We start from the raw sequence: 24,478 nt of genomic DNA on the forward strand, positions 1-24,478 counted from the left end.
AATTCTACAAACAATACCCCATAATGACAACGTGAAAGAAGTTTGTTTGAAATCTTTTAAAAATAAAAAACGAAAAAAATCACATGTACATAAGTATTCACAGCCTTTGCTCAATACTTTGTTGAAGTACTTTTGGCACCGATTACAGCCTCAAGTCTTTTTGAGTATGATGCTACAAGCTTGGCACACCTATTTTTGGGCAGTTTCTCCCATTCTTCTTTGCAGGACCTCTCAAGCTCCATCAGGTTGGATGGGGAGTGTCGGTGCACAGCCATTTTCAGATCTCTCCAGAGATATGGACTCTGGCTGGGCCACTCAAGGACATTCACAGAGTTGTCTCGTAGCCACTCCTTTGTTATCTTGGCTGTGTGCTTAGGGTCATTGTCCTGTTGGAAGATGAACCTTCACCCCATGTTTTCATCAAGGATGTCTCTGTACATTGCTGCATTCATCTTTCCCTCAATCCTGATTAGTCTCCCAGTTCCTGCCGCTGAAAAACATCCCCACAACATGATGCTGCCACCACCATGCTTCACTGGGATGGTATTGGCCAGGTGATGAGCAGTGCCTGGTTTCCTCCAGACATGACGCTTGTCATTCAGGCCAAAGAGTTCAATATTTGTTCCATCAGACCAGAGAATTTTGTTTCTCATGGTCTGAGAGTCCTTCAGGTGCCTTTTGGCAAACTCCAGGTGGGCTGTCATGTGCCTTTTACTGAGGAGTGGCTTCCGTCTGGCCACTCTACCATTCAGGCCTGATTGGTGGAGTGCTGCAGAGATGGTTGTTGTTCTGGAAGTTTCTTCTCTCTCCACAGAGAAATGTTGGAGCTCTATCAGAGTGACTATCGGGTTCTTGATCACCTCCCTGACTAAGGCCCTTCTCCCCCGATTGCTCAGTTTGGTGAGGCGGCCAGCTCTAGGAAGAGTCTTGGTGGTTCCAAACATCTTCCATTTATGGATGATGGAGGCCACAGTGCACATTGGGACCTTCAATGCTGCAGAAATGTTTCTGTACCCTTCCCCAGATCTGTGCCTCAATACAATCCTGTCTCGGAGGTCTACAGACAGTTCCTTGGACTTGGGCTCGGTTTGTGCTCTGACATGCACTGTTAACTTTGGGACCTTATATAGACAGGTGTGTGCCTTTCCAAATCATGTCCAATCAACTGAATTTACCACAGGTGGACTCCAGTCAAGTTGTAGAAACATCTCAATGATGATCAGTTCAAACAGGATGCACCTGAGCTCAATTTTGAGTGTCATGGCAAAGGCTGTGAATACTTATGTACATGTGATTTTTTTTCGTCTTTTATTTTGTATAAATTTGCAAAGATTTCAAACAAACTTCTTTCACAATGTCATTATGGGGAATTTTTTGTAGAATTTTGAGGAAAATAATGAATTTAATCCATTTTGGAATAAGCTGTAACATAACAAAATGTGGAAAAAGTGAAGCGCTGTGAATACTTTCCGTATGCACTGTATGTGCGACTTAAATTTCAATCTGTTCCTTACAAAGATTTGATCCAAAGATTTGGAATATAGCACACAAGTTACTTGAGATATGTTTATTGTATTTTTTTAGCTTTACATTCATTTATGAGCATCGTAAACATTCTTCCAAACTTTTATTTTGTGTTCCATGAAAGATAGAAAGTCATACAGGTTTTGGAAAGACATGAGGTGAGACCTAATATTACTTTAAAAGTGTTACACACATATACACTTGATTGTGGTTAATGTTCATACCTCTATGATGTACAGAACCACATTCTTATAGAAACAGTACAGGATACATTTGGTTACCCGGTTGTAACTCCAAGCCCCATGAACCAATAACAACTTTTCCAGGTAGGAAAACTAAAAGAGACAGAGAGAGGGAGAGAGGTTGAGAAAGGATTTAGTTTGCCCGCATGTACACGTGAACCATTACTGCAGGAGCAGCTACCCGGATACAACAGCGCTGTGGGCAGAAGACTGCTCTGTGTTTTGTGTTGTGGTAGTCTAAGTTTGTAAAGATGACACATTGAGATGACTGTATTTGTGTGTGTGAATTAGCCAAGTAATAATGTTGTATCATACCTGCGCTATAGAGTAGTCGGATGAGTTGGTGGCCTGCATGCCCTCATTTCCACTGATGCCCACTCCCACATGTGCCGTCTGTATCATGCCTACATCGTTGGCTCCATCTCCTATGGCCAGTGTGATGGCCTTTACATGCTTCTTTACCATGTCCACAATCTCCGACTTTTGCAGAGGAGATACCCTGGATACACAATACAAAGTTTTCATTTAGTCACATTACATATGAGGAAAATGGCATAGTGGGCTAAAGCACATAACTGGTAATCAGAAGGTTGTTGGTTCAATTCCCAGAGCCACCACCATTGTGTCCTTGAGCAAGGTACAGAACTCCAGGTTGCTCCGGGGGGGGATTGTCCATGTAATAAGGGCACTGTTGGATAAAAGTGTCTGCCAAATGCATAAATGTAAATGGTTCAGTGATGGTTTCAGTTGGTAATACCCTGGTAATAAAATAAAAACTATGGTTTTTATTAATTACCATATTCATGTACCACAATATGTATCAAAGTACCATAGTATTACCATTTAGTACCATCATTGTACCATGGTTCCACCATAGTACTTTTTTTTATCTGCAGCAGACATGTAATCATAAACTATTGTGCTTCTTTGTCTCTATGGAATTCCCCTATGGCAGGTGTGGTATATGATTTGGATTTCTAAAGAAAATTAATGACCACTGATATACATTTACATGCATTAATTTAGCAGACGCTTTTATCCAAAGTGACATAGCATGAGCAATACTATAACACAAATAATTCATCATAAGTAGACAGTAATATTAGAAGTGCTGCAACGCAAAGTTTGAGTTGGCCAGAAAAGGACAATCTAATACAGAGATGTTTGATCTCCTTAATGGTGCAAGCATGGTATGGTCAAAAAATCTAACATTTGCAGTGAAAAGACAAATCCTCAGCAAACTGCTTTCTCTTGTCATTGTGTTGATCGATTCCACCCTTTTCCCACTATAACTCTATCCTTCACACAATCCCAGCGGGCTGGGGAGATCTGAGGCAGCAGGCAGATGAAAGGCGGGCTAATGTTCTTCATGGTGGAATTGAGCAGAAAATAAGGAGGTTAAAGCAGCACTTTAAACAAACAGTGTGAACTCTGGACACCATGCATGGGGCATACACACACATGCAGATTATTTCCCTGCAAACTTTCTCTCTCTTAGAAACACTTTTAAAACTTTAAGGTTCAAGAGTCCATATGTGAAAATGCTTATTTTTTGCATGTTTCTAATTTAATAAAAAAATTCCCCCATTACAAATTGTTTTATCAGCATAACAATTTGAGTGAAAAGCTGAATTGAATTTGAGAATTTCTTAGTATCTGTTCCATCTTTGCTTTAATAACAACATGCCCTCAATGTGGCATGGACTCCACAAGTTTATGCAAAGCCTATTGATCCATTGCATTCCAGCATGATTGAGAATTTTCCAAAGAGCATCTTGTATTCAATTTCAATGGAAGCCAAAAAAAACTTTTGTAAATAGTAGTTAACATGTTCAGTGTCATAAATGTGCTTATTCAATTATTAACCAAGAAATAATGTAGAATCTTCAATGTTCAAACGTCATAACATTTCTTTGATTTACATTGTTCTAAATCCTAAAACTAAAAAAAAAAAAAATCAAACCAGATTTGAACACATCTGAATTAGTGAGGATGGTTTTTATAATAAAATAGTGAAATTTACTATACCCTACCCCTAAATCTAACCCTCACAGAAACCATCTGACATTAAGATTTTTTAAGTCAAACATGATTTGGTAAATTTATGAGCACTTTCAATTGTGAAGACCACTTCAAATTTCCTCACAAGTCAGTTTTCGGCACTGTTCCCTAAATTTGTGAGGACATTTTCTAAAATGGCCCCTAACAATAGCTAAACTACACACACACACTGTGCTTCTCTCTGTTGTCTGTCTCAGGATTTGTGTGAATTCACGCAGGTCTGGGACAGTGTGGGGGTGCCAGAGAGGGAGAAAAGTTTGGTTCAGCCAGTTTGTAGGGCCTTGGAGACCAGAGTCCGGATATGGGCTTTATGCAACAGCAAGTCAATAACTCCCTCTCTGACACACACAACAGATGGAAAGACACTTTATTATTGCATCAAAACTAAAATGCTTACAACATGCCGCACAGACCGCTTATTTATATTTAGATAAACACTCTCAGCAATTAACAATACTATATGAATGACTATATTGTCTACCTGTGTGTATGAGAGTTTGTGCATGCATATAATGACAATAAGTGAGTCATTAGTTTGACATTTGCACAGAGCTCAGTATATTACATTACCTGTCCACAGCCCCTCTGTTCTGGGAGCCAAGCTCCTATTTTCACCACTTATTTAGTCACCCAGGGCAAGACATAACCTTTTACTAAAAAGCATGCACACACAAACACAGCCACACTCAGTAATGAGTGTATTTTTGTTTACGCATACTGTTCACATGTAAAATATATATGCAATAGACTATAGCTTTCAAAACACAAGGCATAAACCTGCAAATATGTGATAATTTCATATTGTTCCAAACCTTTTTTATTTTCTGTCTTCTGTGGAACACATAATATCCAGTATGCTCTTTTCCAAGCAATGAAAGTTGTCCAAAACTCCTACACATTGAGGTTTATTATTTTTTTAATTTAGAAAGAAAATCATAGGGGTTTGGAACACCATGTGGATGATTAAATCATGGCAATAAATGATTAATCTTTAGAGTGTATAGGCTCTGAGATGGAGATGTGCATATATTTATGGGTAAAGTTTATGTGTATACCTGCAACAGATGACGGCCTTACAGGACAGGGCGAGATCAAGGAAGGCTTGCCGCACTTCAAAAGAGAGGGCGTATTTGAGAGTTTGTCCATCTATGATGAGCGCTAACTCGTTCTCTTTCCTCAGACTGTCACCCAGCGAGGAACAGTGAGCTGTTAGTGTGGCCCTGGTTGCCTGAATACAAGAAAAAGGCACATTTAAAAAAATCAAAACGACCAATTAAAAAGAAAGAAAAAAAAGAAATGCTATTGTCCTGTACAATACATTCATGTGTCTTTTTCATTTCTAAAACACGTCTATAACTGCATGAAACCATTCCCAATCTCTTCATGAGAAAATATGCCAGCACACATTTAATTATATTTGCCTAACAACATACTTCTCACACATACACGTGGATAGTACACACATATCAGAGCAAGAGTGTAATGCCAAAGGAAGTTAAAGTGGATGTTTTAAGTGGTGTCACTGGGGCTGTTCGCACCACAATCTCTCACTCACTCTCACACACCTGTTACACATCATCCTGTCACCCAAGACACTCTAAGCCCTTAAAGGACTCAAAGCATGAACTGTTGGCCAACAAGAACTTTATATTGGGAGAGAGAGAGAATGAGAGAGAGAGAGTGAGAGAGAGAGAGAGAGAGAGAGAGAGAGAGAGAGAGAGAGAGAGAGAGAGAGAGAAATGTGATAATTGATGGAGGAAGGAAAGAGAAGGATAAGGAAAAGTAGAAGGAAAATTCAAGACAAACTTTGATGTTGACTTAAAGAGTTTTCTGAAAGTTAAAAAAGTTAAACAGCCTTGAAGTTTGATGGCAGAATAGGCCCTATGTACTTTTAACCCTTGTGCGATTTTCGGGACATTTTTGTCTTTTTCATTTTAGTTTTTTCGGTCATTTTGGTTGTTAATGCCAACGACATACATTTTCCCAAAGGTCTGTATTTTGGGGAAATGTTTATAATGTTATATTATGTTTATATTATACTTTATACATATATTCCTAAAATACATCTATAATACACTGTGTACACAAAATAGTTACACTATTGACCTTCAGGACAAAAATGTCCCCATTGAAACCAATTAAAACAATATCTGAATTGCAATATTTGATCCCAATGCCATTAAAGCATAAAATCATGAATCCTATGATTTTATGCTTTCATTCTAGAGCCCTGGCTTCAAAATGTAAAAAATACATATTTTCCACCAGAAAAGCATGTTTAGCCTATGGAGAAAATACATGCTTTTTTCCTATTTTCTGTTTGCTGTATTATAGAGCACTGCAGTCCAATTGAAGAAATGATGCAGGCTAAAATCCTGAAAATGTATGAATATTTGGTAGTAATGATCAGGACTGATGTTGGTTAAAAACTAACTGAAAGTGGAAAATAATATTAATATATAATAATATTATGGCAGTTTTTTGACATGGACATTATTGTCCGCGAAGAACCTCTGAGTAACTTTTTTTGTATTGATGCACATGAGTTAAGTAAATAACTAACTAATTAGCAAACTAAGTACCTAAATAACTAACTATTGATGGATGGATGGATGACTGGATGGATAAAAGAGGACTAATGAAAAAGAATGAAGAAAGATAGGAAGATGGATGGATGGACAGAAAGAAAGAGAAAGAATGGATGGGATCTATTTAGTTTGTCTGTAGTCGTTATAATTAATACATTTTGTATGAATGAGGTCTATGGTATAGTAGCCCTCATTTAGAGCTCCCAAGTAAATGTGCATGTTAGTGTGTATGTGTGTGTACACACGTGCATGCTTGAGTTAGAAAAGACATGGAGAGATAAAAAGAGAATGTGAAATATGTGCATATGTGTGTTTGTTTAAATGTGGTTGGAGGCAGTTTTTGATTGTGATCTTGATAATGGGGAGAGAATCACTAATAGAGGAAACAAACATTCTTCATTCTCTAACAAGAACCATGTGGATGACACAGCATGCAACAAGGCACGGCGCTGGTGGCCACACGCATACACACACAAACATACATTCACACAGCTGTAGAAAGTCCCTGTCAGTGCTATGACATTCTTTGTGTTGCTAAAAACCACATTAGACACTCATGACTGCTTCAATTTAGTATTAACTCTTGAACTTCAGACAGGATGTGTCAATGGCTGTGTCCAAATGAATTCACTCTAAACTAACAACTCCAATCAACATCTTGGTTTGAATCAGTGAGTAAACAAGTCTCGGTGCTCAGACTATATAAAAACAGGCAGAGCTGAGACCAGCCAATAAGATTCCTTAGTAACCAGAGCTCATCTCCTCTCTTCAGCTCAACCCGAACATGTTTTGTCTGTTAGTGTGTATGTGTGTGTGTGTTTATCTTTTTAATCAGGAATCCCTGTTTGCTTTCACCTTACCCAGGAGAACAAGAGGGAAAAAACAACACAAATGGAATGAAAGAATTGTGGAAAAAGAGTGATTATGGAAAAGTGGGGTCGTTGTGTGTTTGGGTATAAACAGTGGCCTAAGAAAACTGCTAATGGTAATTCATTACCAATGGAAAGAAATTTCCCAGCTAACTAGTTTATTATTAAAGACAGCCCCCCACACACACACACACACACATTAGACACTCATGACTGCTTCAATTTAGTATTAACTCTTGAACTTCAGACAGGATGTGTCCAAACCTAAACCAAGCCTTGTTACCTAGTAAGAAATATATGGTTGGGTATTGATAAAGATTTCTTGATTTGATTTAATTCCAATTCACAAGCTCTCAATTCAGTTCCGATTTTGATACGATTGTGATTAATTTGCATATATTTCAATTATGTCCATTTTGCTTAAAATGCAAAAAATTATCCCTCGGGAAAACTGAAGTAAACTCTACAGTAAAATGCAGATCTTGGGATTTTAAGAATGTTATCAGGTTTGCTAAAATGAAGATTGTGATTAATAAGAAAAGTTATATTTTTACCCAGCCCAAGTAAGGAATAGTGCCGAACGATATTTACCTTTCACAGATATATCAGTATCAGCATATGTTTACCGATATGCACAGACTTTTTTAGAACATATAATGCAGAAAACAATGCTTTAAAATTGGCGTCATACATACTGAAAAGTTAATAATTGTAAAGCTGTTCAATGGAAAGGAGGAGGCGAGAACTGGCTTGTCCATATAAATAATAGTTTTAATGATAAACTTAAAAAGACACAAACACACACATGTCGGACATGTCCATAAACGATTTATCTCTCCCGCACCACCGTCTGTAATCGGCCTTTATCCCTCTTGGAGGCTTATTTAACCCGGCCCCGCCCTTCGCCCTGTCACAATAATCAATGACTGAATCATATTCCCTTTTCAATATAACTACTATAATCTTATCTCTGTCCCTGACAACCATGTCACTCATGTTTATCAGATCTGTTTGCTATGTTAGCCAACTATAATTTTTCAGAGAATCTTTTTGCAGCTTAGCAGACAACTGTGTGGTGGTGGATTGTGTCTGTTGAGTGTTGATTTCATGCTACGTTGTTACCTAGTTGCTGAGACGCAATGCTGGGAAGTAAATAAAGTCCATCTTTTGCTCTCCGTGACAACGAGCTTATAGCTAACTAGCTAACCACATAGTTACTTTCATTGCATGTCAGCTGAGTGGAAGCTAATGTGTAAAATGTTTTGTTCAGAACTCGCAGTTTGGTACCCCTTCAACCGAAGAATTCCAGTTGTTACATTTAAAAAATGTAACACAGCTGCCGTTGTTTATCTCTTGACTCGGCAGGTGTAAATGCCTCGGCCACTAATTGACTGGCAGTATTAGAATAGTCAGCAACTGACTGATTCTGAAGTACTGATGTCTATTTAGCTATTTATTGTATTTTTATTTATTCTTTATTTTCTCAGTGTTCGTTTCTAGAATTTGTTGACAATGTATAATAATAATGTCAAATATTCTTTGATAAAAATATTTGTTTAAGAAAGCAGCCTTCTGAGTGCCTTTGCATAATCATTTTGGTGCACCATCCACATAGAAAAGGTCTGTTTTCATTTAATTCATTCATGTGTAATGATCTAAAACAAAACTTTAGAGATTGCCAAGCAAATATTTAGATATATTAGAAGTAGTTCTATTACAATTTAAGTAATTTAATACAATTAAGACATTTATAATTCAATTCCTTTAAACCGCTCCTTTAGATGCCTTTTTTTTCCAAACAACCTGCCGAACTGCAGACACAGGATTGTAGGATATCTAAGGCCGCAAGGGATCCAGTAATTACATCATTCCTTAAAAAAAGCGACAAGATGAAGGCGACTTACTAGAAAATTGTACAATTAATTTCAAATAATTTGTAGATATTTTTTCTTTGTCCCTCTATGACAGATGTCAGTAGTAAATGAATTTCATGATCCGATACAAATGTTATTTTCTGTACGTCTTTGAGCTGGGAACTGAATAAAGTACATGTTCTCACAAACCCACATAAATATTGTATATAGAAAACACTTCAGTACGCCCACACACACACACACACACGCACACACACACACACACACACACACACACACACACATTGCAGCTTTGTTGTGTTCTCAGGTTCCAGCGAAAGGGATCTTATCACTTTTATATTTAGAATAGAGGAGAATGGCCCCTTTGGTGTGACAGATCACATTCTCCATTCATAGAGAAATCACATACACACAAGTAAGTAAGACGTTAAGGCCAACTGCTGTGACACATGACAGGTCATCTTATCTATTACATAGCAGTGTTGCATGCACTAAGCAACACAATGCAGTGAGGTCTCTCTCTCTCACACACACACACACACACACACACACACACACACACACACACACACACACAGGGGACAGGATCATGGTTTATATTCTAGTAGTGAGATAAATGTACAGTCAGCTGAATAAACCAGATCGCAACATTTTTGTGAAAGGTGTGCAAAAACTATAACTTTACAATTTTTTGGAACCCAGTCGAACATTATTATAATACTGAATTATTATTGTTGGACCCAGTCAAGTTTATTATTATATAATAATGAAACATTATTATTATTTTGAGTATTATATTTGTTTAATACAAAAGTAATACATTTCTTCACCTTGAGCTTTTATTTTGGGTTGAGTTTAAATTGTTCCTCAATACAAATCTAGTAAAGCGCTGTCACCTGCTCATTTGTGATACTGTGATATATTTGCTCATTAAATGCTGGCAGTGTGACAGCAGAGGGGATTGTTGGTGTGACTGATGAAATGTGGAACTCAGCCTATCACACAGATCAGGGAGTCTGAGACAGCCCCTCTGTGTGTGTGTGTGTGTGTGTGTGTGTGTGTGTGTGTGTGTGTGTGTGTGTGTGTGTGTGTGTGTGTGTGTCTGGCAAAGTAAGAGGGAATATGTGTGGGCCATGGAAAGACTATGTGTGACAAAGGAAGAAGGGAAAGAAAATGTTTGGACAAGAATAACTCTGTGTGTATCACAAGGACCAGCTATCTGAATGGGGCAGTGTGTGTGTGTGTGTGTGTGTGTGTGTGTGTGTGTGTGTGTGTGTGTGTGTGTGTGTGTGTGTGTGTGTGTGTGTGTGTCACAGCAGAGTGACAGATGGAACTTGTCACAGTCAAAAGCCATCATGTTTACCCAGGAGGCTTTGCTGCCAGAATTTGTTTTGACGAGATGGAGTGCCAAAATGAGATCACGTTACTCCTTGCTTGACACACACACTTGCTCTTGAACACACTCTAATGCACACACGGTTCCTGTAAATTTGGAAGCTGTTGAAAGACGGGGGAGGAGATGCCTGACAGCAGAGATGGAGAGAAAATCTATCAACCACACCATCAACAATGACGAGCTAATTTTTCCATTATATAAATGACAGAGAGAGAGAGAAATAGATAGAGTCATGAGGCGGACGACACGAAAGACTGTGATATGTTGGCCCAACTGTGGGTTCAGCAGCTGTCACACACAATACACACTCTCTCTCTCACTCATACACACACACATACTACACTCTCGTATACACACACACACACACACACACACACACACACACACACACACACACACATCACTGCAGTGCCAGAGGTATTGTGGGTTATTTTAAGTGTTCTGTGAGATAAGAAAGAATTCTTTCAGTGATTTTAACTACGACCTGCATGGCCAACCTCCTTAAAACATCGGTCATATGCTAACTACATAAAATGGTGTAAAGTAAAAGGTCATTAAACACTCACTCAATTAATTCCATAATGTGGTTGGACAATTTTCAAAACTACAATATAATTTACCACAAATGGCTGCCCATTAGTGGCAGAAGAGAAACTGCATAAACTCTAATTTATTATCATTGTCTATTTTGACCGTTAGCATTGTGTTGTGGTGCGAGTAAAGGTCTATTCACACTGAGCATTCATTTTCACATTAAATGAAAACAGCACATCCCTATGGACTCCTTCACACCAAGCAATTCCCAATGCACTCTAAGTCCTCGTGGTGGTGTAGTGACTCACCTCAAACCGGGTGGCAGAGGACAAATCTCAGATACCTCAGTGTCTGAGACATCAATCCATACTTCTTATCAAGTGACTTGTTGAGTGCGTTACCAAGGAGACGTAGCGTGCGTGGAGGCTTCACGCTATTCTCCGCAGCATCCACGCACAACTCACCAAGCTCCCCACCGAGAGCGAGAACCACATTATAACGAACACAAGGAGGTTACCCCAGGTGACTCAACCCTCCCTAGCAACCGGGCCAAATTAGTTGCTTAGAAGACCTGGCTGGAGTCACTCAGCATGCCCTGGATTCGATCTAGCGACTCCAGGGGTGGTAGTCAGCGTCAATTCTCGTTGGGCGTCCCAGACCCCCCAACCAAAAGAAATATTTAACTGTATAACCCAGCCCTAGTTTATGTGCATGTTCAGTTTTTCATGTGTCTCTCTCAAGCTTTTGTCATAATGAGTACATGTCCATATGATCCATTACGGCTTTCATCATGCCCTCAATGATGACACCAGACACCTTAATTATCCTCACCTGTACATGAACATAGACACACACTTTCCTCACTTGACCACACCCAAATTCCTCCAGAGACATCATGAGAACGTTAACCAACACACGCACATACACACACTGTATATATCTACAATATGTACTCACATCCAGGGAATCTTCATTGACGATTATGAGGGACATGCCATGTGACACCAGCCTACAGGAGTAACCTGAGACACAGAGAGACAGTTACAGAAGAGGCGTTACACAATGCCACACATACACGCCCCAACAACAACTTAACCTCATTGTATATCTGTCATTACCCACTAATCCTTGTCTACCGAGCTGTGCTCTGCTGTCCACTGTTTCATCTCCACTCACACCCACTTTATTTTGAGCTGTCTGTTTGCAGTGCCCGTCTGACTGCATATCTGTCTGTTCTTCCTTGTCTTCTGTGTTCTCTATTAATCTCGGAGTCTGCTTGTGTGTTTTCAATCAGTGTCTATTTAATATTGTGTTGTCATATTGTATGTCCTTGTCTGGATTCAGGCTACTTTCAAGCTCCTTTTGGTCATTTTTTCGATGTTAAAATACTTCCTCCTTTTTCAGCTTATGCTGCGTTCCATTCAAAGTTGGATGTGTGGGATTCCTACTTGATATTTCCCACATCCGATCATGAAGGTGTTCCGTTGCCCGACGCTTGGAAGATGACATACAAAGAACGAAATGCAGCTTTAACCAAACCAAATTGCAGAGGATAAACTATGCTATGCAGTGCTAGCATTTGTTTAGCAGGTATAAAAGCTCCTTTACTGTTTTATTGTTTGTTTCATAAGAACTTTAACTCATTAACAACATTCGTTTTTGTCCTGACCCAGTCCTGTGCCCCACCATGTTCACGTAACATTATACACCCACAATTTGGTGATGTGCAGATTGCAGCACAAATTTCCAAGTTGGATTTCTGACTTCAAGTAGTGTTTAATTGTACTTTTCCAAGGAGGAATTTGAATATTTAAACTTTACGAGATGAATGGAACGCATCATTGACGTGCAGAGACAAATACCCGTAGCCATTCATAGATTGATTTCTCTGTAAATACTGTGACTTTGTCATTATTAAAACATTGATCTGCTTGTTTGAGCATCCTGACACCACAAACTTGGGTGGGACTATCTGCTTGTTGACCAATTTAAGAAAGGGGGAGTGTTTCACTGTTTTTAAACATTATTTTAGTTTTTCCATTCGATGCTGCAAGAGTTGCACAGATATTACACACTGCTGCTTTAATGATTGACTCCTGCATGTTTGTGTAGTACATATACATTTACGACAAACACACACCAATGTTTATGGCTGTCTCCTGCTTGTCTCCGGTTAGAACCCAGATCTTGATGTCGGCTTTCATGAGTGTTGCAATGGTTTCTGGGACTCCTGCTTGCAGGCGATCTTCTATTGCAGTTGCACCCAACAACAGCAGGTTCTGTGTGTGAGAAACACAGATGACACACTGAATAATGTTTGAATATATCAAACTATATTTGAACATTTTCTATAGAAAATATGAGTGTGAACTCACAGCCATGGTGCTAAGGTGTTGTGGGTGGTTGACATTGCAATGTGATTATAAAGGTGTTGTTGTTTTTAGTGCATTGCTATGTGCTTTCTATGGTGTTCCAAATGGTTGCTAGGGTGTTGCTAGGTGGTTGCCTATTTGCCCAAATCAAAAGAGACAGAACTAACTAGCAGAACTAGTCAATTAAAAAAATATCACACTTCTCCTCAATAAGCTGCATTATTTCAAGTGTCATTCATGTCTATAGCATAAATTATGCAAAATGAGTTACGTGTTGAATTTTAATAGAATAGTTCACCCAAAAATGAACACCCTTTTAGTATTGACTTAATTTACACTAATGTCGCTCCAAATTCATATGACTTTCTTCAACGGAACTCAAAATTACAATTTCTAGAAAGTCTTTGCAGGTTTTACTTGTAAGTGAATAGTGGCTCTGGTCTGTCAAGCTTGAAATAGTACAGAAATACACAAAATAAACTACAGCAAAAGTCATAGATACGCCTCATCATGCATTTCATTCCAAGTCTTCTTATGCAATACGATCACTTTCTTTGTGCAATGAACCGAACAGAATTTAAGTCATTATTCACTCTGAAATGTCTTTTTAGTAAAGTGCTTAAATCAAATATGGCAGCTATGTTGATAACATGAAACCTCATTGGTTCTCATCAGGTCTCATGACCAAAGGTCATGACATCAAGATGCATGTTTGGTTACAAGATGTAACATCTTTCAAATTATCAATATTTATTTTAAGCACTTTAGTCACTATACACTTACAGAACGGCAAATAAACCCTGTGAAGACTTTTTAAATGAACTTTTGTGTTCCACGGATGAAGTTATATGGGTTTGGAGCAAAATGAGGGTGAGTAAATAATGACGGAATATTCATTTTTGGCAACCTATTGCTTTACTACTTTGGGTTAAGTAGTAGAAGTAGATGTTCAAATCCCTGCCTCTAATTATGAGCAATGATAATAGTGATGCTTGTCTTAGCAAGCAAATCTAAAGCAGCCACACACACACACAGGGATACGGAAACTCAGTAACCACATACAGGTAAGGCAACTGACAATCTGAAACAAAATTAGTATGAAACCAAATAAGTATGACAAAATAACCCATCCTTCATCTCTCCTCTCCATAATCTCCCACTCCATCGTTCACTTCACCATTTCTTTTCCCACTCTCTCCAATAATTTATATTTTTCCCCAAGCATCAGTATGTGTATAAGGGGCAATATTTGGAAAGTTGTGTGTGTGTGTGTGTGAGTGTGTGTGTGTATTAATGTGTATGTGCAGAGGTAACACAGTAGTTATGTTGACTCTGGTTTTATGGGGCTCTTGGCAGACTAGTGAAGGTAATTATCCTCGCAGTGGTATACCAACCCCTCCTCAAACTACTAATCTGGGCCAGAGCCCTGAAACACACACAAAAACCCTACAAACTCCATTTTCACTGCTCCATATAACAGTGTCTGTGTCCTGGGGCTCAGATCTCTGATCAGTGCGTTTGTAGCCAGTAAGTGGGATTGGAGCACTGTACTGTGTATTCCAGTCTGATGGGAGAGTTTATGGCTTGAGAATAACAAGTCACCTTCTGCACAATACCAGTATGAGCTACCTGCTTAAAATGTAATCATACACTGCCTCCTTTTGTACAATCAGAGCATTGCAGCAGGGGCACTGGCTCAGACAAGAGACCTTAGTCTTGACTCTTGTGTAGCAATATGTTTGTCTATTGGCAAGAATTATGGCACATTGCAGTTTATTCTGGTGAAGCAGCACCAATTGAAATTGGATATAACTGAGAACCAAGTGGAATAGTTTATTGTTTACTATTTAGGCATTCAAAGATTTCAAAGATTCAATGCCACAAACCTCACGAATTGGCAAATCTAATGATGTTCCTTCAACAGACAGCTCAAAATCAAGTCGGAACTGCCTATTTCATACAGTTATTACCATTTTTGTGTGTAATATGTATCAGATGGTCTTCCTCAGCAGTGTAAAGTGCTTATTACATTATCGGCCCTTGTTCAAATATAATAACTGTTAGATAGTGATGTGTGTAGCCTATACAAATTCTGACATGAAATAAAAATTGTTTTATTATTTTTTATAAAGCTTTAAAGGTCTTTCTCCTCCTGACATCCAACATATATAGGATTTTTGTTTTTAAGTTCCTTTTATCCGATACATGCCATAGTAGTAAATCTTGGGCTATCTTTAAGAGGACTCCCTAGGCTTTTTAGAGATACCAAATATTTGGAAGCTTTCTCTCCTTGGTGTATATAAATGTATGACATTACAATTCAGCACATCAAATCAAATATGAATAATCTCTCTCTCTCTCTCTCTCTCTCTCTCTCTCATATATATATGTAATTTTAACCAAGCACAAGATGCTTCAATTCAGCAAATACTCATTTTGAAATAGCATTAAAAATATTAAAGTTATGGTCACTTTTACTTTATCAAAATCAGCAAAGATTTCACAGCAAAAAGACATGTGCTTCACAATAGGAAGGTTTATTACCCCCTCAAAAAAACATAAACCTTCACCAGGAGGCAGTAGACATCTAGTACACTGCATACAATAGGTAGCTCAGCAAAGTATTTATAATTTTGAGGCTTTAGAAAATCATGTATCAAATATAATACCCACGGCTTTATAGGGTCAAGTACCTTCTCTATGAGTTCGTAGCATTCCTCCAGTTTCTGAGCTCTGTCCTTTAGCACTGTGCTAACACGGTTGTACTCTCTCAGCCATTCCTGATACGCCCCCTCCTCTAGATCCATATATGCAAAACAGAGTGTCCGCAGCCCTACACATGCACAATCATAGAAAAATACATGTCAATCCAGGAAGTAGGTGAGGGGGGAAAAACCCCATAAAAACCCTTCAAACAAATGACAATTTTGAGGAACTCTTCACCTTCTGTGGCAAACTGCTCCAGGTGGACCACAGTCAAGTCTTTATACTGCGACGCCTCATGCAGACGCTCAAATATCACATTATCCTATAATACATGCATGACATCATCAAATTGCAATATAGTTGTATCCATTTGACATAGCATCTCTAGTATAAGAAATAACATCACAAGGCATAATAATTATGGGAAAGTCCTAAGATGTGTATGCACTGTATATTGTGCCTATTTCTGACTTTGCTTTAAATATTTGTGTGTGTGTATGTGTGTTTATGAAACACTCACCGCTCCCTTGCAGTACAGTCGCAGTTTGCCTGTAGGTGTTCTGACAATTACTGACATCCGTTTACGGTTGCTGCAAAACATTTGAAACAAAGCGAAAGCTTGTTATATTATAGACTTTTAGTTTGCGTGTGTTATTTGTGAACTCCTTCTCATGGGTGGGATGTAACAGCTGATGCCTACCTGGAAAATTCTAGAACATTAAGCAGCTCGTATGACTGTTCTTTTCCTCTCTGAGGAACAGACACAAGAAATGTACACATTAAACAATGAAACCTTCAGAGCTTTGGTTGATTATTTAAAATGAAAACACACGAACCGCCTCTATGATGACTGAATGGGGTGTTCTTGCAGTAAAAACAAAACCCAGGCTTTTGGCACCTTTAACCAGCGCTCCTTCGTCTGAGAATATAGATTTGTATTAATACTTGTAGTAATAAGCATTGTGGCACATGATTCAAGTTGAGTACTGAGTGAAAATGACAAAGCACAAGTCTTAATAAAGTCTTTTAAATAGTCTTAAAGATCCCATGATAAGGTTTGACAACTGCTAAAAGTTAGTAAAATGTTATATATAGATGGCCATAGCCTCAAAATCTAATAGAATAAAAGTCACAAACCCCCCCCAGTTTTTAATTCTTGGTGTCTGAAAATTAAAGGTGCACTCTGTAATTTTTTCTAAACTTCTAAAGACATGAATTTTGCAATATATGTAGGAAATCATGAGCACTGTTTTAATCTATATGGAGAGGGTCTGCACATGGGGTCTGCCATGTTAGAATCACATGACCGTCCTGTTATTTGACTCACACTCAATGCTTAAAGTAATCATAGCTGACTGTGAATACTAAATTTCAACAGTGGCATCTGAAATCTGATTTTAAATGATGCTGCATCCAAGCCGCTACGTGTCAGTGTAAATCCAAGATGACACGAAGACAAAAGTTACTGAGCGCACCTTTAAAGGTTTGACAATTAAATGGTCGCAAACTTATAAATATTTAAAGCTGCACCTTCAGTTTGAACCACAAGCAAATAGGTCATGAGAAGAAAGATGTGAAACCTGGTGAGGAGGCCTGGAAGATAATTTGGTTTTCTTCTCGCTCAGGAACAACAGTATGACAAACAGCCATCATGGTTAAAAACTCACAAATCTGAGGGGAAGTGGGCTATGAAGAAAGAACGAAGGACAAATTCTAACCATAAACACTCATAATACACAGAAATATTGCATTTTAAAATCTAAGATACAAGAGAGAACTGCTTTAAAAACTCACATGGTTCTTCTCAATGTTCTGAATAAGAGCTGGATCATCAAACTCTGTTGAGTCATGACTTGTAGAGGGAAGGTGACTGAAAAAAGTGAAATATAAAAATGAGATATAACATATAATAGAATAGAATGACACACAATATCCTCTTAGATTTGAGAAGCATTTGTTAAATTACAGGACTGAGATAGAATCAGCCTTATCTGACCTGAAGTCCTCCATGGATCGATCGCTGTCCAGATCTGGGAAGTGCCTGGAGACAGAGTTATAGATCAGTGGCCACACACACAAATATCAACAAAAAGCAACAGATCAATGCATGCTAATAGAGTCAGAACCATGCAGAGCACACCGATAATGCATGTTCAATGAGGTATTACAGCAATTGAACACTATAATTACCCATATGTAATTCCAGCTATTGTGCACTTCTTAAAATGCATGATGTTGCAGGTGAGTGTGCCGGTCTTGTCTGAAAATAGATATTTCACCTGAGAAAAACAGAGTGAGGAAGAGAATGAAAGAGAACTGAGAGAGTATTGCAGCTGAGAAAAAAACATTAGTAAGATAGAAAAACGTTAATGGTAGGTTTTCCGTACTTGGCCAAGTTCTTCATTCAGATTGGACGTTCGTGCCATGGCAGGCGTATCTGTCTCAGAGTAATACATCTCAACATCCTGCAAAGACAAAAAGATTTTGATGCTCACCACACATTACCTCTCATACACATACTGTACTGCATTACTTAGTTATCTACATAACTTCTACTGCTTTTATGCTAATAATGCTTATTTTAAAATAATTAAAAACATAATTTACAGTAATATAAATCAGGTTTTCAATTGAGGATGCCCCGAACGTCCCAAACGACAGACTTTTTTTAGGTTTAGTGCACTTTTGGAGACAAAAGTCCCCAAACTTTAGCTAAATATACACACATTAAGCATCAGTCTTACCCAGTTGATAAAGAGAGCCTGTGTAAATTTAACCACTTCCAGTGTGACCAGTAGACTTATGGGGATCAGATTATTATAGAGTATGATGAATGTCAGCAGATTGTACCAGAAGTTCAGGGAGATGTCACCTAAACACACAGACACAAGACACACACACACACACACACACACACACACACACACACACACACACACACACATATAAATACAACCAGACAAACTTAAAAAAAGATAACAAATGCAAATATATCAAATTGATTTAGTTGTTATTTAGTTCACCTTTGCTAAAAACTGAAAAGGTGCTCACAAATACAACATCTAACACACATCTACAAGGTGTGAAAATGAAAAGCAGAGGCAAGTGAGTGTTTTTTTGCATGTGTATACCTGTACGTGAAAGGTACCAACAAGCCTCATCTGTGTGCTCTTTATTCCATATGGCAGCACCAATGGAGCTGATCAAAGCCATGACCAAAAGAATGCAGAACAGAACGAGAATCTGCATGTTTGTCACACGTTCAACATTGGAGCGTTTCAGTGGAGCTTTAGTGGAATTCTACAGAATAGAGATTTAATATTTAATGCTCATATTATGTTTGTGACCCTTATAAAAATAACAGGTCAAAAGAGAGTGTAACCACAAATGCAACCTGTTTATATTAAGTATACACACAGACACATATGACTATTTTCATATACTGTATAGTGACTCCACTAATGTTTTAATAAGGCCGTCAACCAGTAAAAATCAATTATCGAATTCATTACATGATGTGCTGATTAATTAATCAAATGAATTACATATAAATATTTACTAAGAAGGCCCCCAAATAAAGGTAATTTACAATATCATAATTATAAATAAATAAATATTATAATTCAGATAATTTAAATACATTAGACCATATTGTGGTAACAGACAAGTAAAGCATTTATACAATACAAAAAGAGTTTTTAAAAGTCAAAATATTGTTATGTTTCCATATGATTAAACAACCCAAATATTGGCCTTTTTCTGTCTGCACAACTTTTAATTGTTGGTCTATGTAGTTGTGTGTCTGACAGATGCCTTTGTAGCATCGCACTTTGGTTGCGTTGCATCTCACTAGTTTTCAGCATCTCCAGTCATGAGCGCTGTGTTTATGGGACGCTGTGTCACAATAGTTTGAAACTTTACAACAACGCATTTCGAGATTCCGGCATTCTATTGTGCTTGGTTATTGAGCTCAAATACGCATTCCTGCCTGTTGCTCTCATTGGATTGACGAGGCATGTAGCCTGTACAGCCAGAGCTGACTGCCACCTGCTGCAACAATGTGGTTCATCAAGCTTGAATTGCTCTGATGGTAGAAACATTACTTATTACAGAATTTACGTACATGTTGGGTGCATGAAATTGCATTCATTTTTTCAACGTGTTATTTTTTTTATAGAATTAATCACACCAAATTATGGTGTTAAATCGATAGCCCTAGTTTTAATCTATTGAGGTATAAAAATAGTGTTGTCTCAGGAATTTCAGATGGTTTTACAATTATATTCATGTACCAAAGATCTGATTATGATTTTGAGTTTTGTGGCAGTACTGATGGTATCTGATGGTAATACCATGGCAGTTACTTGATATATACCATGATAATACAGAATTCCTAGAATATTCATGAAACATTGTATTTGCATGGTAATCCAAGGTACTTCAATACATGATACTACGATGGCACAACTGTTCATAAAAACATGGTAATTAATTTGTGCTTTCAACAACCTTAAAGTCTACAGATGAATATGATTTTAAACAAAGGTAAAATTTCACTTTGTTTTTTTTAGATGTCACTTACTTGCATGAGTTTGGAATCATGTCCAGTGTAGACTACAATTCCAACAACCCACTGCGTGTTCCTGAGCTGGGCGCCTCGTAACAGCACCTGGTCTGGCCCAAGTGGAACTGGGCTGTAATATAAAACAGCAAATTATCAGTGTGTGTGTATATGTGTATGTGTGCATAGACATTATTTGTGGTTTAACGTACTTGTGGTTGTCTAGGTGCAGTGTTCCAGTGAAGTCATACAGGTGTCTGTTTGGCCCCTCACATTCTAGTCGACCAGATAAAGCCATCAGTTCCTCCAAAGACTGAACACTTGCTGTGAGAGAGAGACCCTGTACATACATATACACACAAGTATTATAACAAAACTTACAGCTAAAAACACGTTCATATTAAGAAACACTTTTGTGACATGTAGTTTACCTGTCGGATCTTCAGGTTGGTCTCTCCATCTAAGTTGGATGTTTCAGTATAACACATGGCCTGAGGTTCACTGTTAGAACAACAGCAGTTTAATTTAAACACAACCGTAGCACACAATCATAAATATTAAACACACACTGATGTTAGGCTTTGTTCACACTGCATTTGCTTACGCTCTTTAGGACTGACTACCCGCAATGACATTTAGCAAGTGATGAAATCTGATTCTTTTGTTTATGCAGTGTAATCAATATCTGGTTTACACAGTATGTACAGTGATAGCATTAGTACTGACATAGCTGCCAACATGAATCAAAATGATTTTTTTCAACAAAAAATTAATAGCTGTGAGTTTAGAAAGAGATGAGGGAAAACATGGAAATATTGGTCTCTCACCATGGCAACACATGAGGCACACAATGGAGACATTACAGCATTTTACACATTATCATACTAGTTCATTCATTCGCTATTCACTACATAATGAATGCCACATAATTCACTAAAAGTGAAAATCACTGAATTACCTAAATATTTAATTGGATTTCAAACCACATACAAAAGTGTATTTTATTGTTAAGAAATCAAACAACTTCATGGATTTGAGTCAGAAATGCCAAAATATCTTATTTTTGCTGCCTGTCTGAACAAAGCCGCAGAATCCCTGAAACATCACCAAAACCACACTTAACATACTTCTCATATCTCACACAGGTATAAATATAGCAACAGCACAAACACAACACAACAAACCCCACTACACACACACAAACACAGACAGCGGTGCTGACCTGGAGGACACTATGACCATGTCAGCTGGGAGATGCTGCCCATTGGTCACCTTGACTATGTCTCCAACTGCCACCTAGTGGACAGGTGCAGCATTGCAACAGCATAAGAAAGGAGAAAATGAGATTAAGAGAGAGACAACAGTGCATGAAACAAAGAGAAGTGCTGCAACACAAAGGAGGATGAACAAAAATCAAAAGGAAAAAGTAAAAAAAGATCTGGGAGAGATTAATTAAAATAAGCAGATGCTACCAAAATTTGCATGAGGACAGAAATGAAAGCATCATTGAACAAAAAGGAATGAAAAGGAAGAGAAGTGGGATAAGAAAGAAGAGATGGAAAGAGAGAGAAGGTGAGGGTTACCTGCTTCCATATTATGGTCTGCCATGATCCATTACGCAGAACTGGAAAATAATGACATTGTCAGAAAAACTCTTCCCATAACATACACAATTACATGCAAGCTAAATGATTCTAATAGCCAACCTGTTGTCTTCTTTTTGTTTACTGTGTTATCTGCTTTGTGTCTTTTCTGTAAGAACAAGACATGTGACACCTCATCAGTGTTTATCATACAAAATATCAAGTGCATTTCAATGACAAAGCACTTATCCGATGTTTGCAAAACATAGTCTAGTCTGTGGTATATACAGTTTAAAGTCAATCCAGTGTACCATTCAGTAGAATACTCACATAATCCTCAATGATCTCCTTGATCCCAGCCACTGTCAGAATAAAGATGAGCGGCACCAGCGTTGTGTAGCGACCCGTTGGTGAGACATCAGGGATTTGCTATATTTGAAAATGTACATAGATCACTTACATAAAATTAAGTACTTTACTCAGATGCTGAAATGACGTGCTTTATGTTTCAAGTGCTGATGGATAACTGCATCTCATATTAAAAATACAAACAATTATTAGACAGGTATAAGAGAATGTCTGAATAAATAAGTAAAACAAAACAACATGGTGATTTTTTTTTTTTTTTAGCTATTTGATTTAATCTCACAAAGATGTGCCCGGGTTATATTTTATCTTAAAATCAAAACACAGAAACTTTTGCTTAAATAATATGAAATCTGTTTTTAGGACCATATAGATTTTTAGCATTGTTATTATCATGACAATTGAGCACATTTCCCCCACAAATTCTCAGAAATCTATAGCAAAAAATTATTTTCATTTCTGTAATTAGAAATTCTGTAATTGTCATTTTTGTAATACAGAAGCGAATATAATTGTATCTGGAGACAATGGCTTTTCAAAATCTGCGTAAATACAGTACAACAAATAAAATTACATTAATAAGTAGTTTACAATTTAAATCATTTTTTTTTCACATTACTGTAATAAGAATGAAAATTTTACAATTACAATAAGCTACTTAGAATTGGGGAAAGGGTGTTTAAATGTGCTTATTACATGGCTCTCTGGAATATTCCATTCTGATTAGTCAATGGCACATCTAGTGGTCTGGTATTTCTGATGAACAACCGCATATCCACATATCATATCATATTTGTCATGTAGTCTTGTAATGTGCTGGATAACAAGCTGTCAACCAACACAAACTGGAGGTGGATTTCAGCTGTTCAGCGATTTCTCTCTTCTCACATAATTACATAATTTCATTGCAAATCAATGTTTCACGTCCATTCATTTATTTATTTGGTTTTAGCCATGTAACAAGCAGAATGATGAACAGTCCACTCCGATTCACATTAGGGTCCTAATCACCCTGTCGGGGCTTATTTTGCGATAACAACTGACTGTACATTATCCCTTATTTAACTGTCATAATGCATAATGTGATAAATAAATATGCTTTATTTTCTTTTCTTTTTTTTTTATTTTGGATTGAAATATGGCCAAGACTTTTCTTGACAGTTTTCATGAGATTAACCCATTTAGATTGCATTCTGTTTGATGCATTACTGGCCTAAAAGGTTAGATCAATATCCAACACTGAGAGTTAGTGACTCAAAGTGGATGAAAGTATCATAGTGGAACACTTCCAAACAGAATCCATCCATTACAAAAATGGATATGTTGGCAAACGACTGAAAAGTCTGTACAAGCTGTTCAGCTCCCCCGATATCCTACTGCAACAGCTCAAAAGTGGCACCTATGTGTAATAAATGTTCTTTGAGATCAAAACAAAGGCAGTTTGGACAGGTGCGAGTGTATTTGTGTGTGCCACAACTGTCATACCTGCATGAGAGCAATGAAGAGGAAGAAAGCATTAGCTGCTCGTCTGATCTGTTCATACAGAAAGCGCGGCAGGAAGGTAAGGATCCCGTATTTAGCCGTGCTAGAGAGGTAAAAGGGAAAATTGATGATATATCTCTTTAGTAAGTCATCTTTCACCCCACTTTTGACTTTTTTAGAATGTCTATATATACAGCCTGGGCCATTACAGCACTCATTTAGGATTGGCTCCACTTAGGTTTTGCGAAAAAGCATTCGCAAGTGTTTTGCCAACACCCACCTGCTTTCAATGCCTGACACATTACTGGCCAAAGCATTTA

The 24,478-nt window shown here is 37.8% G+C and overlaps 1 protein-coding gene across 4 annotated transcripts in view; it reads right to left on the minus strand.

The window, feature by feature from the left end:
• LOC127634734 (phospholipid-transporting ATPase IB-like) overlaps positions 1-24,478 on the minus strand; it is a 67,178-nt gene that overhangs the window by 14,911 nt on the left and 27,789 nt on the right. For 3 of the 4 annotated variants that reach the window (XM_052114404.1, XM_052114403.1, XM_052114405.1), the window contains exons 3-27: positions 24,162-24,261; positions 22,641-22,739; positions 22,434-22,479; positions 22,311-22,351; positions 21,950-22,023; positions 21,159-21,228; positions 20,940-21,067; positions 20,749-20,860; positions 19,298-19,466; positions 18,911-19,038; positions 18,554-18,631; positions 18,357-18,445; positions 18,163-18,207; positions 17,961-18,036; positions 17,747-17,852; positions 17,003-17,085; positions 16,867-16,916; positions 16,687-16,756; positions 16,404-16,488; positions 16,154-16,293; positions 13,229-13,367; positions 12,046-12,110; positions 4,883-5,055; positions 2,082-2,265; positions 1,749-1,859 (exon numbers count right to left, since the gene is read on the minus strand). In XM_052114404.1, the coding sequence (XP_051970364.1) occupies positions 1,749-1,859; positions 2,082-2,265; positions 4,883-5,055; positions 12,046-12,110; positions 13,229-13,367; positions 16,154-16,293; positions 16,404-16,488; positions 16,687-16,756; positions 16,867-16,916; positions 17,003-17,085; positions 17,747-17,852; positions 17,961-18,036; positions 18,163-18,207; positions 18,357-18,445; positions 18,554-18,631; positions 18,911-19,038; positions 19,298-19,466; positions 20,749-20,860; positions 20,940-21,067; positions 21,159-21,228; positions 21,950-22,023; positions 22,311-22,351; positions 22,434-22,479; positions 22,641-22,739; positions 24,162-24,261 (2,461 nt within the window). Of the gene's footprint in view, positions 1-1,748; positions 1,860-2,081; positions 2,266-4,882; positions 5,056-12,045; positions 12,111-13,228; positions 13,368-16,153; positions 16,294-16,403; positions 16,489-16,686; positions 16,757-16,866; positions 16,917-17,002; positions 17,086-17,746; positions 17,853-17,960; positions 18,037-18,162; positions 18,208-18,356; positions 18,446-18,553; positions 18,632-18,910; positions 19,039-19,297; positions 19,467-20,748; positions 20,861-20,939; positions 21,068-21,158; positions 21,229-21,949; positions 22,024-22,310; positions 22,352-22,433; positions 22,480-22,640; positions 22,740-24,161; positions 24,262-24,478 lie in introns of those variants that run through there. The other variant, XM_052114406.1, reaches the window with a different exon arrangement.

The sequence above is a fragment of the Xyrauchen texanus genome, chromosome 42 (genome assembly GCF_025860055.1).
Source record: "Xyrauchen texanus isolate HMW12.3.18 chromosome 42, RBS_HiC_50CHRs, whole genome shotgun sequence".
Classification (NCBI taxonomy): Eukaryota; Metazoa; Chordata; class Actinopteri; order Cypriniformes; family Catostomidae; genus Xyrauchen; species Xyrauchen texanus.